Here is a 22,732-nt window from a genome sequence, read left to right as displayed (position 1 = left end):
GTTTGCCAGAAACAGTGGTCTGACTTCCTGCAAGCCTGACCTGTGCATAGGATGTTGTCTTCCTGGGCTGCTTACCCTGGATAATGGGTTGATTTTCTCAGCTGGTTGCTGCAAATTATTGGTCAGAGTTCTACGTTATGAATAATTTCTGGCCATTGTCCATTCGTATATTCAGTCTCCTAACTTCTAAGAATTTCTAAGAAAAGAATCATGAATGTATATAGAAATGATCATTGAAAAATTGTCTATAATATGGAAAATGGAAACAATGTAAATTTATAGTTAGGGTCTATTTAAATTTTACCATTATCAGTATAATATATAACTACTACTTTTAGATGATGTAGATGAATATCCAATAACATTACATATTTATAGTAGTTTAAGATAAATATGATAAGTATAAAACCATACCTGTATTATGACTTCATTTTTGTAAAAAAAAAAAAAAGTGCATATATCTAGGAAAAAGAGATTGGTATGATATATATCAAATTGGCTCCAGTGGTAATATGATGGCAGGATTAGGAGTGATTCAAAGTTTTTTCTTTTGTGTAGTTTTAAATTACATACAATGAATGCGTAGTATTTTTATAAACAGAAACATTTATATAAATGTATTTTTTAAGGAAAAAAGGAAAAAAATCACCCATATGTTGATTTACGTAATGTACCCATTTAAGAGAAAAGGAGTCTAAGATATGATGAAGAGATGTGAACAAACGAATTCAAAGACTCTTAGTGTGAAACAGGAGAGCTGTGTCAATGTGCCTTTCTGCGATTTTTTATGAGGCATGATTACTGGCTAAAGCTATTTGTTATGATAGCACTTTCTTATAAATGTGTTTCTTGAAAACTGTGAAAACTTCTATCTTGACAGGCTGTCAAATGAAATGCAAACATTTTCATACCAAGGAAATTCTTATGGTAGTTTCACAGATGTGCTGAAAATGTTTATCTTCAGGACTCACAGAGAAGCCAGCATTGCTCCTCTAATTACTTGAAGTTTTAGGATGAATAACATTGTTCTAGACGCAAGGATGTGATTTATAGCCCACAGACACTAACACAATTTTGCTTTCTGAGGGCTTAGGCAGGTCTTGATAGACTTTTCTAATGGTGTGTCTTGAAAGAACTTGTAGGTTCAGGCTCAATTCTGTTCTCTCAGGCACAGGCTGTTGAGCTTAAGAGCCAATCATTTACTCAGAGTAAGTCATGGGAGTACAATGGTCCTTTTGATCTTAAAAGTGACAGTTGGAATGTGTCCGCAGAGAAGGAAGGGCTGATCCTCAGGGTCATATGCAGTCCATTTTGCATAATGGTATAACCTGAGACCCTTAGTGGTTCATTGTTTAAAGAGTCTTCAAAAAATGCAAAAAAAATAAAAACATTCTGTACGTATTGATCTTGGAATTCTCATTCACCTTAAAATGTTCTCAGGGCAAGGAATAGGTGTTGTAGCTCACTGTGTCCTACACAGTACAATAAGCATGTTGTTCAAAATCAGCTATACCAGCTATACTTGGCCAGGTGTGGTGGCTCATGCCTGTAATCCCAGTGCTTCAGGAGGCTGAGGTGGGAGGATCACTTGAGGCCAGGAGGGCAAGACCAGCCTGAACAACATAACATGCCCGTATACTTACATAAAGTTTTAAAAATTAGCTAGATGTAGTAGCATGTGCCTGTCATCCCAGCTACTTGGGAGGCAGAGGTAGGAGAATCACTTGTACCCAAGAGGTTGAAGCTGCAGTGTGCTGTGATTCCACTGTTGCACTCCCGCCTCCAGCCTTGGCAACAGGGCCAGACCCTGTCTCAAACAAACAAACAAACAAACAAAAACAACCGCCACCCCCAGCTATACTTACAAGTATTTGCTTTATGAAGGGTCCAATTCTAGCTTTAGCTTGAAAATTCAGTTTTAGAGAGTGAGTGAGAAGAAAGACTATTAAGATTTATAAATGGTAAAGGGGACCTTGCTCTGAAATAGCCAGATTTGTTTTTGTAATTTTTTAGAATCTGAGGTTATTCATTTATGAGACGTGAACCTTTCAGACCTGTGTAACCTAAATGGGTGATTTCCAGCTGGGCACATGTGTGGTCACCGAGTTATTTCAAGGGAGTCCCTCAACCTGTATATAAAATAGTAGGTGTTTATAGACGCCTAAATAACACATCTCAGACTTATACATACTTCTGTTTTTCAAATATATGTAGGTACTTCCATAATTAGGAAAATGAAAAATTATTTAAAAGTCTTTTGCATGCAGAGGAGCTGCTTAGATTTTCTTTCTATTCTTGTTTCAGTTTTGGTAACTTATTTCCCAGAGCTTTCACATTGAATTATTTTATATTATATTAACAGGTAAAGCAATGTTTTTCAGATAACACTTCCCAGGAAAAAAAGGAGGAAATCCTCGAAAATGAAAAGCCCAGTGGACACAGTCCTAAGCAAGGAAAACCAGACTTACAAAGTCAAGACCATACTAGCACCAGCCCCGCGTGCACTCGGCCTGCCAAGACTACGGCCTTGTAAGGATAAGTTACTTATTTAGTTTCACTTAGTCATAAACCATGAGACAGCCTCATTTACTGGCTTCTGCTTTTAATGCTTTATCAAGGATAAGGAAGAACTTCTAATCATTTTTTTTTTTTTTTGAAACTTTTATATGTGTTAAGTTTCCAGGGCAATAGACAAAGACAGATAATCTACAGGGTAACTTCCCAACAAGATAGTTCTGTCTTGCAAGTCATCAGTGGGCCTGAAACGTCTGTACAAGAAGAGATATCTGTGGATGCTATGCATGTCTTCATTGATGAACATGGTGAGTCTTTGGAGCTCTTTACTAATGAACAAGCAGGGAAAACTGTCAGCTTTCTCAGACTCATCGTGATATCTTAGCCTGAGCACTAGACTTGAGAACTGGAAGACTTAACGCCGTAGTTGCCCACACACTGTTCTTTGAACGGAGTGTGCTGCCTTCCATCTCAGGGTCTTTACACATGCTGTGCCCGTGTGTGCCATTGATCCTTCAGATCTTGGTCCTAATGTAAGTTTTTCAGGGACACCTTTCCTGAACTCCCCAGACTTAATCAGGTTCGTCAGTTTTTGTTCTCTTAACACCCCGTCTCTTTCCTTCTTTGATAATATTACAGCTTGTATAATAATTTGATTAATGGCATTTCCCCCTCACAGTTATCAACTTCAAGAGGGCAATGCCCAGTAGTCAGTAAATATTTGTTGGACCTGTGTTGCACACCTGACCTTGATATATTTTTCCATCGCCTTATTATAAAAAGGATTTAAAATAGTATACTTAGAGAATTATAAAGTGGCAAGTTCAAAGTTCAAAGGATAAGGGATATAGGTCCTAGTTTTTCTGGGACGGGTCTTGGTTTATGTATCATATAGCTCCAGTAGTGCTTGTTATTTTACTCTCAAAAGGATGCTGGTTTGGAGAATACATTATATGGTTACTTTATCTGGAGTTCGGTAGTTTATAGTTTTAAATGCTTTGGCATGTGCAGAAATATAAGGGACTTTTACATCATAAAGAACAACATTAGCACTTACATGAAAGCCTCCACAGGGGCTGCAGTTGTTACAGTTTCTCTTGGTGGAAAACACCTTTGAGTTGAGGGCCACCTTCCAACTGCTCACAACAGACGAGGTTAATTACGCTTCCTGTGTCAACTGAAGAAGGCACTCGTAGGAGCTCTTCTGGGCAGAAACCGTTTACATCATTAGAAAGGGAACGGATTTTCATACCTCAGTATCCTGAACTGCTTTAGTGGAGCTAATTGAACTCTGCAGATTAATTCCACCTCTTGCTTTTCCTCATTAACAGGCTGACACATCAGTCAGTGTGCTGTGGCACTGGCTCGTCTGCACATTTGGAGGCAGAGATGGTCTCATGTGGTCCACCAATCAAAACTGTACTCTTAATAAGCTGCTTTTTGCACATGACACCGAGGTATTCGTGTACAAAAAAATCCAGTTATATGCTAGCACAGATCATGCTGACACATGAAGAGAATGTATGTAAAGTGAATTAAGAGATGATACAAATAAGTCTGTCAAAAGCAATTAAATCATAAGTAACCAAGTCAAAACTTGTCTAAGTATATTAGCAGGGAAGCAGGTCAAAGAAAATTTTCTTAGTCACGTTTCTTTCAGACATCCTTCAACTTCTCATGATATACGTTCTGTGGGGAAATACAAAGAATGGATCCAGATTGTTAACAGTTATTACAACAGACCACAATAAGTTTCCTTTTAACTCTTAAATTGTATAAGTTGAAACAATTCTATGTGAATAATTATGTCATATTCTTTGCTGAAATTTTCTGATTTTACAGGGGAAATTAGATCCTGTTATTTAAAATCCGGAAATCAGAAAGAAGGTCCTTTACAGCCTCTACCATCAAACTGTGACTGTTTGTCTCAGGCTCGGTGAGTGGAGCTTTGTTTCCAGGCTTGAGAGCTGTTGCATTGCTGGGAGACACAGCGATGAAGATAAAGTGAGGATTCTGGTTTAGAAGAAATGTGTTAATCCCTCTGTAGTTGTTAAAGCATGTAGTTTTGCGTGAAAGAAAAAGAAAATCTGACATTCTGAAATAATGAAAAATAAATGAAACCATTTTAATCGTTGCTGCTTCCAAAAACGAAGATAACATGTAGGTAATATAAATAGACAGGAACCCTGTATAAACGTAATAATGTTCCCTTCAAGAAAGATGGTGATGCAGATCTCAAATACATTATTAAATTTGTCCCAAGGAGCGGACTAGAAATGTGGTTACTTCTCATTTATTCTCATTTACGGTAATGAAGGCAAACTGTTTTACAGATAGATACACATCTTTTCTATTGTACTTCAGAATGCTTTGAATAACTTTCTTAATTGTGTTGCTATTAAATTAGGTGAAGTTGATATTAAGTTAGTTTGCATATCTGGGACATATGATGATTAATAGTGTGTTGGGCAAGCTGTACATCTTGTCAGTGGCAGACAGAATTCATCCTTCATCCTGGGCTTCAAGATTCTTTGTGGATAATCCATATGGCCATGTCTCAGTTGGTTGCTCTAAGTGTGGAAGTAAATTGTTCATGTATCCTTCTTTAGAATTATACGTATATTTGAGGGCTTATGGGAGATTTTCGCGGTGTAACTGGAAAGTCTTGCGCTTCACATCTAAACCTTAATTTCAGAGCCTGTGACCCCGTGTGTCTTTCCAAGTTTAAAGTCTTCCCAAGGGTGTATGGGAAATTCAGGAGGAGGCTTCTGTGTGCTTAGAATAAAGGCTGTCTTCGTCCTTGCATTCTGGCCTCCAGGTGGAATGCTGTCGTGTGCCAGCTTCTTAGGGCATTCTCTCTTTAATGCCACTACTGTTTCTTACCTGCTTAGGAATGCTGGTGCCTGCCATTCAGGTAGGTCTGATGGGAACTGTAGGTGACGGCTCTCTCTCGCCACACAGTCCCTTCTGAGCTTTGCACTAAAGCACCCTGCATGTGCCCAAAGTCACTCGTGTGGGGAAACAGAAATACTGTTCATCCCCCACTTGCCGTCCACTCTTTCTCCTTTTCCCTCAGGTACCATGCAGCAATCCAGATGGCACAAATTTCTTCTCCTCCATCCAACAAGCATGCAGAGTCCCCACGCAAATGGACACCCAAGAGGAGAAGGAGGTTTGCTGTCCACATCTTTACTCTAACCTCCAGGACATGCTAGACGCTATGACGGTTTGATGAGTTTAGTCATCTAAGAGGGCAGCTTTCTCAGACAAAAGATGCAATTGCATGAGAACACAGCTTTGAAAACTGCCATATTATTCTGCAATTCCCAGCTAAAAGTTGAAGTTTTTCTAAGCTGAATTTAGAACAAATTCTTGTTTTATCCCAAAGTAAAGTTATAAGATTTTTGGTTTTAATTTCCCCCCCCCAGGATAAACATATGTCATTTTTCCTCTAGGTTAAATACTTGGACTGCATTTGTCAGTAATGATAGTTAGAATAAGGCCATATATCCAGAGCCTTAAAAAACTGAAAATTTACAGTATCCAAATAAAAATGAGAGAGAGGACCTATAGTGTTTTCACTAAGCCTCAGTTCCTTAGGCTCTGCCTCTTGTAGCACGACCTGCTAACTTGCTTTCTCCCCTTAAATTTCTCTCTCTTTATTAAACTTCCTCCAGCCTCTACTTTCTTTCATTTCCTCTGCATTTCCTTTCCAGATTACAGCTCTTTTATATTTAACCTGCCTTCCGTTTCCAGAGCTGCCTGGACATAGGTTTGCCACAGTGCATTCAGCCTTGGTGAAATGGCTTTTGGTGAGGTTGTGTTGGGGTGCTGCGAGGGTGTTGGACTGAGAGGCAACTGAGCAGTGTTGATGCTGAACTTTCTTGTGAGGCGTGTGGCTTAGTGGAGAGTCTCAGAATACCTGGCCCTTTCCTATGTGCCTTTTCAAGTCCATAGAACAGTCAGACCCCTTTCTGTTACACAGGAGGGAAACCCATCTCAGACAGGTTTACTCAAAGTGGGGATTTTGCGGTGATGTAACTGAACAGTCTTGAGTCCATCTGTCTTCAGGAGTGTCTAGATAAAGACATCTGTCTAGACAAAGAGGTTCAGATTGAGTCATTGGGGCCTAGTTTTGCCATTTCCATCGCTCTCTTGTTCCTCTGTTTTGACACCATTCTCAAACACCTCACCCTAGCGGTCAAAAGACAGCTGTCATTACCCTAGATCTTGTGTCTTTTCTCATCTAAGTCCAGCAAGAACAGTATGCTTCTTTCCCGTAGACCCCATGGAAGGTCTCATTGTGTCTGATTGGTTCTGACTGAGCCATATTCCCTGAGCCCAATCACTAAGACCAAGCAAGCACTTGGTCTGGGCTTACTTACACACACAGAACTGGATTCGAGGTTCCCCCTGAGACTGGATGGGGCCGGCTCTCCGAGGGATATTTGGAGTTCTGTGGACAAAAGCCAGGCAGCAAAATCAACAAGTGACCCCTGAGGACTCTGTTTCTGGTGAAATGGCAACTGAATTAATTACTGAGCTCCTGTAAAGAGAAAAACGTTCAAGTTTTTTGCAAGCGACTTTCCCCTTGAAGAAAATCTTTATTGAATGTCCCTAGTCACCCCTAGCTTTTCTCGTGTGTGAATGCTCCTATGGGCAAGGCCTTGGTCCGCCAGTCTCAGATAGCAAGTTTTGGGTCTTTGACTATCTGCTCTTTTTCCAGCATTATTTGACAGGGTGTTGGTCTTAAGAGTTCTAGAAAAGGGCTGAGCATGGTGGTTCACACCTGTAATCTCAACATTTTTTTTTTTTTTTTGAGATGGAGTTTTGCTCTTTCGCCCAGACTGGAGTACAGTGATGCAATCTCGGCTCACTGCAACTTCTGCCTTCCAGGTTCAAGTGATTCTCCTGCCTCATCCTCCCCAGTAGCTGGGATTACAGGTGCCCGCCACCATGCCTGGCTAATTTTTGTATTTTTAGTAGAGACGGGGTTTCACCATGTTGACCAGGCTCGTCTCAAAACTCCTGACCTCATGATCTGCCAGCCTTGGCCTCCCAAAGTGTTGGGATTACAGGCGTGAGCCACCATGCCTGACAATCTCAGCACTTTTGAAGGCTGAGGTGGGAAGATCACTTGAGCCCAGGAGTCTGAGACCAGCCTGGGCAACATGGCAAGACTCCATCTCTACAAAAAACAAAACAAAATGTAGCAAAAACACCAACAAACAAGAAGAGTTCTAGAAAAGAAGGACACATTGCCATGTGTAACTTCTCTTTCTTGTGCTTCAAAGATAAAGTAAAATAATACACACGGTTTGCTATTATATGTATAGTTAGTCTTTACGATAGATAATAGAGGGGACTTTGTTATGTGGTGCTGTGGCATTCAGCGGCCCATTTGGGCACGGGAGATATACAGTGCTTCCTGTCAGATGCATAAGCACAAAACTGCAGTCACTTCACTTAGCAAAATTACAGCATTGAAGCTGTTCCCTAGGTAGTTCTGGAAAAGCAGTTAAGGCGCTACCATCTGTTTAATTCGTGCTCAAGAAAAACGAGTCAGTCCTATGTCAGTCAGATGATCTTCTGGATTTAAACTGCTGTCTGACAGGCTTAGGGTGGATATTCCAATTGTCTCAAACTTCTCCCCAGACTCTGACACACGGAAAGCTGTGCTACCCATTCACGCGGGGCTAATTTCTTTGGATTTGTTATAAGCTTTGTCTTTTGCAGAAGCCCATGATGTAATGATGATTTGGGAATCTTTGAGTTGGCTATCTGAAAGAAAAATTCTCAGAAAGCAGAATAAGAACCAGCCATCTGGCTCAATTTAGATCTTTGAATTTCTGAATTAACATACTAGTGCGTGTGTGCACTCGTCTAAGCTCATGTGCACCTGGGGATGTCATCGCTGTATCTCCGTCTCTCATGGTAGAGGTAAAGAATGGAACCAGAGCAGAGCCAGTGAAGTGCCAGCAGGTCAGGATTTTGCCACATGGAAGACTGAGTGGCTTGTACCTTACCCCTTGTTCCCATGTGTACTATTACGGCAGTTCGTGGCTCTGAACGAGGCACTTGCCTGCAATAGCTCTGGTAGTAACAGCCACCATTTGTTAAACACTTATGCACTAAGCTCAATGTTAAATTACCTAATTTTATCTGCACAACAAACCGAGGCTGGTGATACTAGCTCTATTTTACAGATAAGGAAACTAAGACTGATTGTCAGAAGTGCTCAGCTTCATGTAGATAGTAAGTGGCTGGTGGACAGGTGAGTCTCCCTCCCTGCTCCCATCCCCCACAGAGGCGTCACAGGCTCAGGGTTCCTCAGCGCCCAGGCGGGTGTGATAAATAGGTGAAGGGGGCCCAGTGTGGAATGGTAGAAAGGAGTGGTGATGGCTGCAGTAAATCGGAGGGCATTTATCCCATCTGAAGGGCTGCTGCTATGTTAGTCTACTTATGATGGCTCATAAGCCCCAGGTGACAGGATTTTCCAGTTTTTTCCACAAGGAGCTAGAAATGCATATTTGTATCTAAAAGTGTATTTTGTTTCATGTTGTTGATTTTAATTTTTTTCTTTTTTTTTGAGACGGAGTCTCCCTCTGTCACCCAGTCTGGAGTGCAGTGGCGGGATCTCGGCTTACTGCAACCTCCGCCTCCTGGGTTCAAGTGATTCTCCTGCCTCCGCCTCCTGAGTAGCTGGGATTACAGGCGCGTGCCACCCGGCCTCGGCTAATGTTTTTGTATTTTTAGTAGAGACAGGGATTCACCATGTTAGCCAGGATGGTCTCAATCTCCTCACCTCGTGATCCGCCTGCCTCGGCCTCCCAAAGTGCTGGATTACAGGCGTGAGTCACCGCGCCCAGTCGATTTTAATTTTTTTTAACACCACTACAGATCACAGGTTGTGCGTGGTTGACTGTGGCCTGTGAACTACCTGTGGTCAGCCCCTGCCCTGCCTCTCCAGTGGGAAAGTGCTTGCCCTCAGCTCTTCTTGCGCACATGTGCGGCATCCAGACGCCCTTGGTGGTTCCCACTCTGCAGGCGCCTCCAACCACCTTGCCAAGGTCTCCACTCATTGCTCCCTTTTGAAACTCTCATCTTTGAAAGCTCAAGTTACAATCTGCCTCTGTTATACTTCTTTTCCTTCTCAGTCCTCCCTGTGAAAATAAATTCATCTCTTCAAGTTGCTGCCAGGAGGATGCTGATCACATTCTCCCTGGTATCTCATTTACTTGTAGAGAGTTCCCATCTCTTTTTCTAGATTGCATACATCTAAAACCAGCCTTCACTTAGCCCTTTATAGGTAGGTGCTCAATAAATGTGGGATTAAATCAAATGAATCATTGGAAGTGACAAAGATGGCCCAGTTGGAGTTCTGGGATGAAGGACAGCAGGAGAAGCTAAACAGGAGGGGCCGAGTAGGGCCCTGGGGCACATGAAACTGGTGGAGGAGTGTGGTTTGTTCTCTATGCAGCAGGAGTGATGGGAATCTATGTGCAGAGCAAAACAACCCTGATGAATGTGGGATTATCAAAACGACCTCAACAAATAAATCCCTCATCTTTGATGGGACGGTTAGAGGGAGATCCAAAGCACTAGCAGTTTGCCAGATCAACGCATTTGAACACAGAATGTGATCTCCTCCTTTTATAAGTGGGGAAGTACAGTAAAATGAAACCTGTAAAATGACCCGTTTTAAACCAATCTACATAGAAATCAGAGGTAGAGACTCAAATTAAATTTTCCAGCCCTGAGTTTTTATTATTTTTATTTTTATTTTTTTTGGGACAGGGTCTTGCTCTGTGGCCTAGGCTGGAGTGCACTGACGTGATCTTGGCTCACTGCAACTTCTGCCTCCTGGGTTCAAGCAATTCTCCTGCCTCAGCCTCTCAAGTAGCTGAGATTATAGGCACACACCACCACACATGGCTAATTTTTACTAGAGATGGGGTTTTGTCATGTTGGCGAGGCTGGTCTCGAACTCCTGGACTCAAAGTGATTTGCCCTCCTCACCCTCCCAAAGTTCTGGGATTATAGGCGTGAGCCACCGCGCCCAGTCCAGCCCTGTGTTTTATTAGTTCATAAGGAAACAATTTTCTCTGTCTGTATGAAAGCTAAAAACAGGGGAAAATCTGACATTGAGAATTTTACTTCCTTGAAATCAGAGGTTTAGTATCTAGCTATATGAACACAAATTTTGTCTCGGACTTATCTGGGTTCAAATTCCAGCGCTGATATTTACTTTTTGTTTGACATTGTGCAACTTGCTTAACCATCTTAAGTATCCATTTTCTAACAAAAAAAAATGCAGATAATACCTCTGTAATAATTCACTGGTTTGCTTTAAAAATTAAATGTGGGCCAGGCATGGTGGCTCACGCCTGTAATCCCAGCACTTTGGGAGGCCATGGCAGGCAGATCACAAGGTCAGGAGTTCAAGACCAGCCGAATCAACATAGTGAAACCGTGTCTCTAATAAAAATACAAAAATTAGCTGGGTGTGGTGGCATGCACCTGTAATCCCAGGTACTTGGGAGGCTGAGGCAGGAGAATCACTTGAACCTGGGAGGCAGAGGTTGCAGTGAGCCAAGATCACACCACTGCACTCCAGCAAGGGCAACAGAGCAAGACTACGTCTAAAAAAAAAAAAAAAAAAAAATTAAATGTGATAGTACACATGCAGCGTTTAGGACAGTGCCTGCCATAGAGGGCCCTCAGTCAATGTTGGCTGTTGTTACTATCTTTGGATAGAAGCAGAAGGACTTCAGGTAAAGTGCACTGTGACTTGATATACCAAAAGATGTTGACTTTTGTTTCTTGAGTTTTTATAACAAAACACCCGATTTTATATAACAAAAATACTTTGGGCCAGGTGGAAGCCTTTCCTCTAGTCCTTTATGAGTTGGTTTATGTGATTTGAAGGCATTCCCCTTATTAACCTGTTGTGTTCCAACATCTTGGCATGTATAATTTTAGAGTAGGTCCTTTAATATGATGTCCTTGGCTTTTAATGCAATTAGATTTTAAGTTCTTCTATTACAGTAAACATAAACTTTGATTTTGAACTTGGAAGGATGCCTACTTGGGGCTGTAAGTCATTCAGCCATGGAAGATATATTGGAAAAGCAGGCTTTTCCCTATGAGGTGACTTCAGTGGCTGGGATTGTCTCCAACTGGGCCATTAAATGACTGATTCTTATTATTGGCAAAAAAGCCATTCCTCTTAGCTATTGTTCAGCCTTGTTACCATGGGACAGTTTTATATCCCTGACTCCCAAGTATGAATAGGGAATTGTTAGTAATGTAACTTCATGTCTCTTTGGGGATTCCTGAAGGAAACCAGGAGAGGAAACAGACTTCTCTCCATGGCCTCACTGTCGCTGTGGGAACCAGTGCAGTTCTTGTGGACTGCTGCAGAAACACAGCAGCATTTTCCGCTTGTACGATAGCTGCCCATAGAGCAGGTACCTTTGGTAACATTAGCTGGCACAGTTCTGCTTTCCCCAGAAACTGGAATGAGGAAACTACAACTTGAATTGCAGCCTTTAGAATTGCTAGTAGGAAAAACTGCCAGAGGATAAATCCACTTGAGTATTTTATTACCCAGAACACAAGATTGATTCAATAGTTCAGAGCCAAAATGAACTAATTTGCCTGGAAAGTTGGAATTGCTAATCTGCCTGGAAAACCGAAGTGGAAATAGGCAATCTGCCTAGGAAGTTGGAGGTGAAGCTGCTTAGAAAGTTGAAATGTGTTTTTGAGTGCAAAGGGTTTGTTGCAGAGTGAATTATTATTACTACTCAGTAGATCTTGTAATTAAAGCTTGACGGTTTCTCTTTTTTGTTCAGCAAATATTTATATTTCTTTGTGTATAAATTAATCCAAGTAATATAGTAGAACGTTCTTCTATGAACAATCTATAACCATGTTTCCGTATGAATCTGGCTTTTCCAGTGTCATAAACAATCTAATGGAAATGCATGCAAAATGCATATCATCTGCTCCCCAGTGAAATCTGATTGGAAAGACATGATATTTACATTCATTTTGAGGATCTATAACTCATAAAGTAGGCATGGTACTCTTCTGAATGGAAGAGTCATTCTGTAGCAAATTCATTTGCAGGACTTTTTTGGGGAATTTTTTTATCAAGGATGGAACTTCAACTTGTTTTTATTTAAAAAATAGAGTAGGATGGTAATATAAATATTTATGTGAATTCACTTATTCATGGCTTTTGTTTTTGAATTATTGTAGCAAAGATTGAAGCAGATATTTTCAGTTTATAAATTAGGCTTATGTTTGAAAGCTGCCCTAAATCTCTAATCCCACTGTGTACCATACTCCAAAGGTGGACTGAAGCCCTGTACTTAATCTTTACTACCTCCTCAGAGTTCTTACTCTTTTGTTGACATTATCAGCTTCTCTGACCCTTATCTCAAAAAGACCTCTTACTTATTGGGATTAACTTTCAGGAAAGTCCTCTAAAGCCACAATATTTAATTATCTACCTGGTTCCCAGAGAAGATAAGCAGGCAGAAAGCAGCAAGAAGTAATCGTGTCTGTTTAGACTGGGTTTTTAACTTTAGTCAGAATAAATAATAGTGACACTCTGGTTTGGAATAGCTGAGCAGGAATGTGGGGCAACGAAACAAGTCAACTAGATATTCAAAATGAAGAGTAAAACGTTGTAACCTCTCTCAGTATTAGATATACCCAGTACCATGTGCCATTCAATGATAGTTTGGAAATTTCATCTTTTATTACAAATATTTGAGGTATGCATATACCTGCCTCACTCACTTAATTTGGGTAGTAGAGAGACAGATATTTGCTGCTTCAAATTTAAAAAACTTTTGCGGTTTCTTGGTGCCTTTGATCACACGGAGGTGAAAAAGATTGGCAAGAGATAGATGATCACCTGGGTCTGCCTTGGAATAGTGTCTGCCCTCCCAAATTTCCATGTCCTCTCTTTTTGGCGTTCACTCTTTACTCTTTGCTCCTTTCGCTGTCATTCTTATCTTGTTTTCTTAGACATATTAGAAAGAGATTGTACTTTCACCCAGGCATAGAGTCATAAGGACAAAAGGTTTGTGAGGTTGATTCTGGAAAGATTTTGTTCTCTGGGGCATCTTCTCTGAAAGCCTGAAAATTGGCCCTGCCACTCAGTGTGGATCTCTTCGGGTGGCCACAGCCACTGCCGCCACATGATGGCAGTCAGGTCCCATGCTCCCGGCCTTGCCTCACTTCCACGGTGTCGCTGCCTTTTTCTCTGATACTCACACAAATGTTGCTGTAACATAAAAGAAGAGTTTTTTGCCGACTGTAAAACAATTCAAAATAACAGGTTATGGTTTGCAGAACAGTGCTGCTTTAGTTAAACATCCTACATACTGAACATGTTGCTGCGACTTTCATGTCTGTGTCCCTCTGTGGGCCTCGTGCTCATGTCCCCGGAGGAAGCCTGAAAAACAAGGGAAGAGGCAGAAAAAGGGAGGCCCCCTCCCTGAGAGTGGTGGGCTGTCGTCTTTAAACTCTGGGGAAGATGAAGAATTTCAGGAAATGTTTTTCCAACATCAGTGAGACAGTGTAGAAGAAGCACATGTATTTTGACTGTCTGTTACTTGTAGAAACTCAGATGGTGAAAATCTGGGGAGTCCAGTGTGGTGGAATATCGTCATGGTCAATTTGAGACCCAACTGTTTCCATATAGGAGTCCACTCTTCTGGCCCAGGCTAGATTCTAGCCCCAGGCCCATCTTTATTACTTTCTAGTGGCAGCACTTTTAAAAGTTTCCACCATTAGTCACTATTTCTGCTATTGCTTGGAGCTCAATCTAACTTAAATAAACTTATCTCTGCTATAGCCCTGAACCAAACTAATTTACCAAAGATTCACCAGAGAATGGGATAATTGAGACCAGATGTGCTAAGTATCGTGTATTGCAGTTCACAGAATAGTTACTACAGGCTTGGGATATTTCCATTGCCATTATTGTTTTGGAAGAAGAGAAAATGCCTCTTGAAACTTAACGCTTTCACTTTATATGTATTAATGTGGGAAAATCTTTGGCTTTAAGTTACTAAGACATTGTGTTTCTGGATGATTATGATGCTTACAGTCTATAACTTCAAAAGATGCGAGAGAATAACCAGCAAATACTCGGAGAAGAGACACAAGCAAAGAACATAGACTTTGGAATTATTCAGAGATTGCACTCCTGTCCACCTGTCCATGTCAGTGATTTTTGTGGGCATCGTCGTCTCTTTGGTGCTTGGGTCGGCAGGCTGGTGTACATGGATTATAACTACACTATCAGGACATCAGAGAATTATATCACATAGGGAAACATCTCCATTTGAGCAATGCTTACTGTAAGCATGTAACCATTTCCTCCTGGCCAAATGGGGAGCCCACATACACATGACAATACAGATGACAATACAGGTTTCTGATGCAGACATATACCAGTCATGAAGCTCAGAAGAGAATCTTTCTTAATATGCTCATGCCTTGTCTAGAATACTCAAACCTTATAAAAGAGGTTAATTAAGAGGGAAGTTAATATGCTGTTTGAGACTGTCTTTATAAAATAAGGAGAATTAGGTGTGAGTTGAGGGCAAAATACTCTTCCCCCATGCCTGCTAACAGAGACACCTGAAATTAATATAGTATTTGTGTAAAAGCATAGGAGTTATGTTACTATTTAATATAAGAATAAGCAAAGTCAAGTCCTATATCAACAGAAAAGAGTAAAAAGGGTCAGGGATGGTTATGAAGTGCCTAATATATGAAAGGCAATGTTCACTGCTTTATGTACATAGTCTGGTTTAGTTTTCACAATGATCCCTATGAGGAAAATATCTACCTGATTTTATAGGGAGGATTCAAGGTAGGAAGACAACATGCTTATAGTCACACATAGTAAGTAGTAGAGAAATACTTTAACCTAGTTCTGTTTAATTCTAGAACTGACCCAAAAGATTTTAAATAGAAAATCAACTCATAGATTTTTTAAAGGATATTTAAACGACTTACATAGGAAAATGATGTTTATTATTATTATTTTACAATCAGAAATGTACTAAGAAATATGGAAAAATTAAGCTGATGTCTATTGATTGACACTTCCTTTTGTATCATGTATCCTAGCAGGACGCCTTAGTAGGAGGAAGACTGCTCTAAAACAGCCGTTCCTTACACATGATGTCGTAGTCAATTCTTAGTTTATTTCAGTTAGCAATAGAGGGTGCTGTACACCTTCTACATTTTTCACAGAAGCATACACTTCTTTTCCCACTCTTGCCTATTTACGATCATTACCTACCTTACCTACAATGTAGTTAGCTTAATCTTTTGGTTTTAGTGAAGTTCTGGCATGTGCTCCGTTTAAGATATCTCTGAATTTGTGTCAACAATGAAAGTTCAGTTCTATTGTATTTCGATGTGAAATGACAGAGTTATGTTACTCAGCGGCTTCTGTACAACGCAGAAGAGTTTGAATTAACGTTGTTTTTATAAATCTAACTAATCTTTTTCTCTGTTAGTGACGGAGATTATGCCACTAACATAGACAAGAAGGAAAAGCACTGTTTTAGGAGCAAGCATTAAATAATGGAAGCATAGGATTTTTTAAGTTTTCAAACTCCACATACTTACTCTACCCGGTTCATTTCCTAAACCCTAACCTTATCATGTTATGTTTCCTAAGTGGTTCTTTATAGGAAGACTTTATTGAATGTATTGAAGTTTTTGTTTATTTACATGTGTATATGAAAGTTGCTTTTTTTTTTTTTTTTGAGATAAGATCTTACTCTGTTCACACAGGCTGGAGTGCAGTGGCGTTATCATGGCTCACTGCAGCCTAGACCTCCCAGGCTCAAGTGGTGTCCCACCTCAGCCTCCCAAGTAGCTGGGACTATAGTGTGTGCAACCACGCCCAGCTAATTTTTTTCTATTTTTGTAGAGATTAGGTCTCACTATGTTGCCAGGGCTGGTCTTGAACTCCTGGGCTCAAGCAGTCCTCCCGCCTCAGCCTCTCAAAGTGTTGGGATTACAGGAATGAGCCACTGCACCCAGCTGTATGACAGTATTTTGAACACCATTCACACAGAATAACTATTGGTATGCTTATGAGTATGATAGGAAGGAGTTAGGAAAAAGAAAGATCCAAAAGATTGCAGAAACTTTATCATGAAAGATATAGATTATAAATCAGAAGGGAATTATGTTACTGTAACATCTGCATTCTTAAGGAGCCTGTATTAGTGTGATTTGGGCTACAAGTAACCTTATGTAACAAAATGGGCTGCACAATGAGATGTATTATGTCAGAACACAAGAAGCCCAAAGATATGGTCTGTTCAAGGTTGGTGAATTCAGAGGTTTAATGCTGTCATCAAAAAACTAGTTCCCTTCCATCACTGAGCTCTCCAGTCCTCAAGTTTTTCCTTCACGATGGCAGTATTTATTATTCATGAATCATGCAAAGGCCTGGAGAAAGACTGTCTTTTACTTTTGTTACTACTTAAGAACGATAGAAAATTTTGTCCAAGAGCTCTCTTATTCCCAGCCAACTCTTCTTTGCTCCTCAGTGACCTCTTAGAATTGTGTTTCTTTCTCATTCCAGAGCCAAGCTCTGGCCAGAGTGAATGGCTTAGAGACCAGGATTTTTCCCTGGGGCTAGGGAAGGACCTCATGTCTCTTCCAAAGCACACAGTCTTGGATGACTTAATAAGATGGAGTTATGTTAGCAGACATTCTATGAGAAATGCCTGTTGAGTAGGCAGCACCATTGTGTCCTAAAAGTTATAGGTACCCTGCTAGGAAATCAGATAGAGAAGTATGTCCTAGTTTTTGCTTTCTGAGCCAGAGGAAAAAAATGCCAGGATTGAGACTGCTTACTGTTAATTTAAGTCTTGCCAATCTGTGTGTGATTAAAGATAATAAAACTATTTTATATACAGATCACAACTAATTCCATAATGTCCTCTTGATCAATTACCCAAGACATTTCTTTTGTCTAATATGTACTTACTGTGCTTTGGGCTGTGGTGGAGAGGAGATGCAGCCAGTTAGTAGAGGTGTTAGTCTCTGTTTCTTCCTGGTTGGTGTCTGGAGAATTATCAAGCCCACTATTTGTTTTTACAAAATGTGAGGCTAGAACTTGTTACTAAGGCCTCCCCACCCATTAAATATGTAACAAATGTAAGGTTGTCGTCTGTAGAACACCAGGCATCTACCCACCTGCCCTATGACACACTGCAACCCTGGGCAGCCTGAGTAATTTCAATGTATGCAGGGTAATTGACCTTCTCCCTGAAGGTAGCCTTGTATACATAATTTTAAACTCTTAACTCTTTACGTAAGGTTGTGAAGACTCATCCAATACCTGCTTTGGGCATTCCTATTGTTCTTGTGTTTGTGTATAACAAATAGATGACTTGTGGTATCGCCAGGTAACCAAAGCTTTTGTTTTGCCCACCCTCAGAGAGATGCAGGTCAGCTCCTCCAGTACCACAACTTCTGAGAGTCAAGATCCATCTTCTGGGGACCCTGCTGTCAGTGCCCTTCAGCAACAGCTGTTACTGATGGTGGCTCGCAGGACCCAGTCAGAAACCCCACGGGTACGTACATGCCAGAATTGCTGTTTGTGAATGTTCTAGAAACAGGGGATCTTAAAACCTTTTTCCAGGTTGGATTACCTGACAGGATTAGTCAGCTCTTTCCCTGAATTTTGCATCACTGGGTTGTTGATATATCACTACAAGGCAGTCTACTGACTGAATGTGAAAAGAAATCAGAGAGATAGCAGCTAACCTTGGGTTGATATTAACAGGATTGCCACTGTCTCAGTTGCTTTTCAAATGCATTAGAAATTCATGCACATTGATCTTTGGTTGCCGGGATGCGTAAGTCTCACAGGAGCTCACTGGATTAGGTTGCCTTTTTCGCCCATGGTTTGCAAAGTATCTGTTTTTTTAAAAAAAATAGTGTATTATTGCCTTGTATATTTAATATTCAAAGATTCTTAAATATTTGACTTAAAGGGAGACTTTATTCTTGGGGCAAGTGACATTATCCTCAAGAGGTCTAAAAATGTGAAGCCTTTCATTATGTTACTAAGAGATAACTTATTAATGTTCGTTCATTTATCCAGTCAACCGTTAATAAGACTCTTGGGAGGCAGAGCCAAGGATTAAAAGCCAGAGATAACATGGGAGATTAGTGAAACACCCAGACATGAAGTTAGAGCTGCAGATTCAATTTTGGGCATTTTGGAGGGGGAATGGGGACGGCTTCTTAGAAGAAGAAATACTTGGGTTAGGCCTTGAAGAAAGATTGGTTTCCATTGGTACATATTGAGAGAAGAGGATTGTAGATGGGGTGATGTCATGTGAGTGTCAAGTTTCTTTATTTCTGTTTACCTTTTTCCTGGAAATGTTTCAGTTCATTCTAGAAAAGCTCATCTTTGAAAAAATAATTTTGTATATATATATATATGTTTTTGATTGCTTAGCCACATTTTTCCAAAGGATGCTCAACAATACAATGTGGCTGGCTGCAGTGACTCACGCCTGTAATCCCAGCACTTTGGGAGGCCAAGGTGGATGGATCACTTGAGGTCAGGAGTTCAAGACCAGCCTGGCCAACATGGCAAAACCCCATCTCTACTAAAAATACAAACATTAGCCTGGCATGGTGGCACATGCCTGTAGTCCCAGCTATTTGGAAGGCTGAAGCGCGAGAATCGCTTGAACCCCGGAGGCAGAGGTTGCAATCAGCCAAGGTCGTGCCACTGCATTCCAACCTGGGTAACAGAGCGAGACTCTGTCTCCAACAAACACACACACACACACAAAATACAATGGGTTGAAATTTATACACCATTACTCAGCTGTGCAAAGAAAATGTTGAGTTACCTTTTAGCTGACCACGTATTGCTCTGAGTTCTTATTCCTGTTGATGTGGGGAGTGTAGGGACGACTTAACTTAAAAGTGCTAATTGCCAGACACAGTGGCTCACGCCTGTAATCCCAACACTTTGGGAGGCTGAAGTGGGGGGACGGTTTGAGCCCAGGAGTTCAAGTCTGCAGTGAGCTATGACTGCACCACTGCACTCTAGCGTGGGTGGCAGAGTGAGATCTTCTCTCAAACAAAAAAAGTGCTAATTAGGGTAACTCAGCCCTTTCAGGCTTGGAGTTTCTGTGTGAACAAGTGTTTAATTTATTCAAAGAAGCAGCCTTTTGGGACTGTTTATTCTCTTCCCTTTCATGTATTCAGGCTCTCCTTCTCCTCCTTTCCAGGGCCTCTGTGTGTAAGGGATAGGATTCCTAAACCTGTGGTTGGAAGTGGACCTGGGAGGGGCCCTTCCGGGGAGGGGAGCATCCCCTCAGCCCAGTCACCGGGTGTACTGTGTGTTGTACCTGCCTGGTTTGGGTGAGGTGTTGGATCTACCATTCACTGACCACCGGAGACCCTGCCATTTGCCCTAGCCGTGTTCTGCACACACTGTCAGCCTGTATGAGGTCTGTGAGCTCTGCCCAGCTCCACCCCCAACTGCCAGAACATAGTTCTCACCCCAGCCCTAGTATGTGGGGGCCCTGTGGAACGCAGGCTTTCCTGAGAAACTTGCATTTTCCCCGTGATAGGCCCGGGGAAGCGCTCACTCCCTACTACCCTCCAGAACATTAGTGTTGAATCTTCAAGAAGGTTCCATGAAAGTATCAGGAGAGCTTGGAAAGATGTGAATGCCATTGATTTCATGAGTAGCAGAACTAGAGGAAACTAGAAACTTTAGATTATCAAAGGTATACATCTATTGATTTAATATCTCAAAAATATCCCAGTTAGAGCAGAAACTTGAAAATAAGTAAATACTGAAAGAATAAATCAGAAACAGTCCTGCCATTCCTTGTTTTACATTTGTCATCCTATAAATGGCATGATGATGCATAAAAACTCAACTCATCTGTAGTGTTTTATTGTTAGACACTTAACCAAATTCATTGCTTCAACAATTTAAACTTACTTTAAGTAAAAAATTTTAAAGTTCTATATTCTGTTGTATATGGGTATGGAAGAGGAAAAATGAAGATTGCTAACCAAGCTCATGTTTAGACCCTAAGAAAATATTTACAAAGTCTCATACTGGGAAAAAAATGTAGTTCTACTATTTGATTTCTAAATATAACTGATATCACCAGGAAATTAAATTAGGTTTCAGCCACAAAATAAAAATTAAATAGGTTTTCTACTCATTATCCAACAAATATTTGCTATAGGCTGGCTATGCCTGCAGTCCTGTGCTAGAAGCTTGGTATACAATGGTGAAAAATCTCAGTCCCTGCCTACAATAAGTTTAACAGCCAGTCAACCAATTCAACTCTGTACAACAGGAATTCTGATTAGAATAGGCTCTAGTGGTGTGGGACACAGGAGAAGCTCCAGGCCAGGAAACAGGGGATCAGAGAGGCTTCCTTAGCAAGGTGACACTTCGCTGAAATGTGGAGGATGAGTTGAAGTTAACCGAATAAAAGGAGATAAGAGTATCTAGACAGAGAAACGACCTGGCCAAAGGGACCTGGAGGTGAGGCTGAAAGCAGGTGTGCTCAGTGTTCCTGGAGCCTGGAGGCACAGGGGAGCTATTTCTCAGAAGGAGACTAGCAAAAGTAAGCTGGAGGTAAGGCTCTGAAGACAAGACTTTAATCCCTTCCTTCCCCCATTCTCCCTGCCCCTCCTTCAAGTGCAGCACATGAGCTCTGAGAGTGCTTCCCCTGCAACTTTCCGCAAGCTCTTTCTAGCAGAGGATGGAATTCTGCAGGCTCTGATGGGCGGGTGGTCAGGAGGTGAGCCAAGGCCAGAGAAAGACTTTTCTGAAATTCCTCCCTGGTACAAATACAGTATGTGTGTGGAGAATGAAGTGTCCCTGAAAGGGGAGCTCCCAGGAAGGGCTGTCACTTTTATGAAGGGCTGGTCACTTTATATATATGTGTGTGTGTGTGTGTGTGTATGTGTGTGTGTGTGTATATATATATATGGTTGGAATTGGTGAAAACCTGTTGTTTGAACTCAAGATTGGCATTCAGGGGTTTTGAATATTACCAATTAAAAATGTTGCATGAATCTATATTATAAACTTGTACTTCTCTGTCACTAAGTTTATCCATCATGTGCTTCTAACTCCACAGAGTATATTCTGTAGACTCATTACCATGGTTTTTAAAATCTTACATTGTCCCAATATGTTATGGGGCAGTACCTGAGTAATCACCTGGAAACATTTTGTTTATTACACTGCTGGTTGAGAGGCAGGTGCAGTCTCCCCAAGGGCAGCATAGGATCTGTAGGAATACAGCATTTTCTGCTTCCATTTACTTTTAACCGGATATAGTCTCCAACTCATTCAGCTTGTCTTACATTAAAAAATGAGATAGTATTGTATGTAAAAGTGTTTTGTAAACTCTAAAGCTCTGTGCAAGTCTATGATAGTGGCATTATTATTATCTTATGGATATGTGAAGGTCAAGCATTTCATTGGTCCTAACTGATGAGAACTGGTGAGAATTGCAAAGATGAGCACAGTACTAGGCCTGGCTGACTGTTATTCTAGATAAATATAAAGGCAGCATTTACATCACAATTTACTATCATTAAAACATTAACAAGAACTTATAAGAATATTGGCATTTACTAAAAGATGAAACAGTTGAAATAATTATAGAGATGAAAGAGATGAGACATCAATTATAATATCATAACATTTATTTTTCATCATATATTCATTTATTTGAAAGTATATTAATACTTTAAAAAGAAAAAGTAACATTTGCATCTTTTTCATTTATCGTGTTCAGAAGTTCATTTAAATACGGATGCTCCTCAACTTAGAATGGGTTTAGGTCCCTATAAATCCATCATAAATTGAAAATATCGTAAGTTGAAAATGCATTTAGTACATCTAACCTACTGAATATCATAGGTTACCCTGGCCTGCCTTAAACATGCTCAGAACACTTACATTAGCCAACAGTTGGGCAAAATCATCAAATACAAAGCCTGTTTTGTAATAAAGTATTGACTATCTCATATCACTTACTGATGTTCTACTGAATGCTTATCCCTTTCACAGCATTGTAAAGTTCAAAAATCATAAGTTGAATCATTGTAAGTCAGAGGCTCTCTGTAATAGGTTTAGAATCTACATGGTTTG

The 22,732-nt window shown here is 40.7% G+C and overlaps 1 protein-coding gene across 3 annotated transcripts in view; it reads left to right on the top strand.

Moving 5' to 3' along the window:
* Positions 1-22,732, top strand: part of PCNX2 (pecanex 2) — a 304,697-nt gene that overhangs the window by 37,723 nt on the left and 244,242 nt on the right. For all 3 annotated transcript variants that reach the window (XM_021931429.2, XM_021931434.2, XM_017953734.3), the window contains exons 6-9: positions 2,382-2,529; positions 2,677-2,822; positions 4,357-4,450; positions 18,011-18,146. In XM_021931429.2, the coding sequence (XP_021787121.2) occupies positions 2,382-2,529; positions 2,677-2,822; positions 4,357-4,450; positions 18,011-18,146 (524 nt within the window). The remainder of the gene's footprint in view (positions 1-2,381; positions 2,530-2,676; positions 2,823-4,356; positions 4,451-18,010; positions 18,147-22,732) is intronic.

The sequence above is a fragment of the Papio anubis genome, chromosome 1 (assembly GCF_008728515.1).
Source record: "Papio anubis isolate 15944 chromosome 1, Panubis1.0, whole genome shotgun sequence".
NCBI lineage: Eukaryota > Metazoa > Chordata > Mammalia > Primates > Cercopithecidae > Papio > Papio anubis.
The sequence above is the reverse complement of the archived record's forward strand: the minus strand, read 5'-3'. Positions and strand labels throughout refer to the sequence as shown.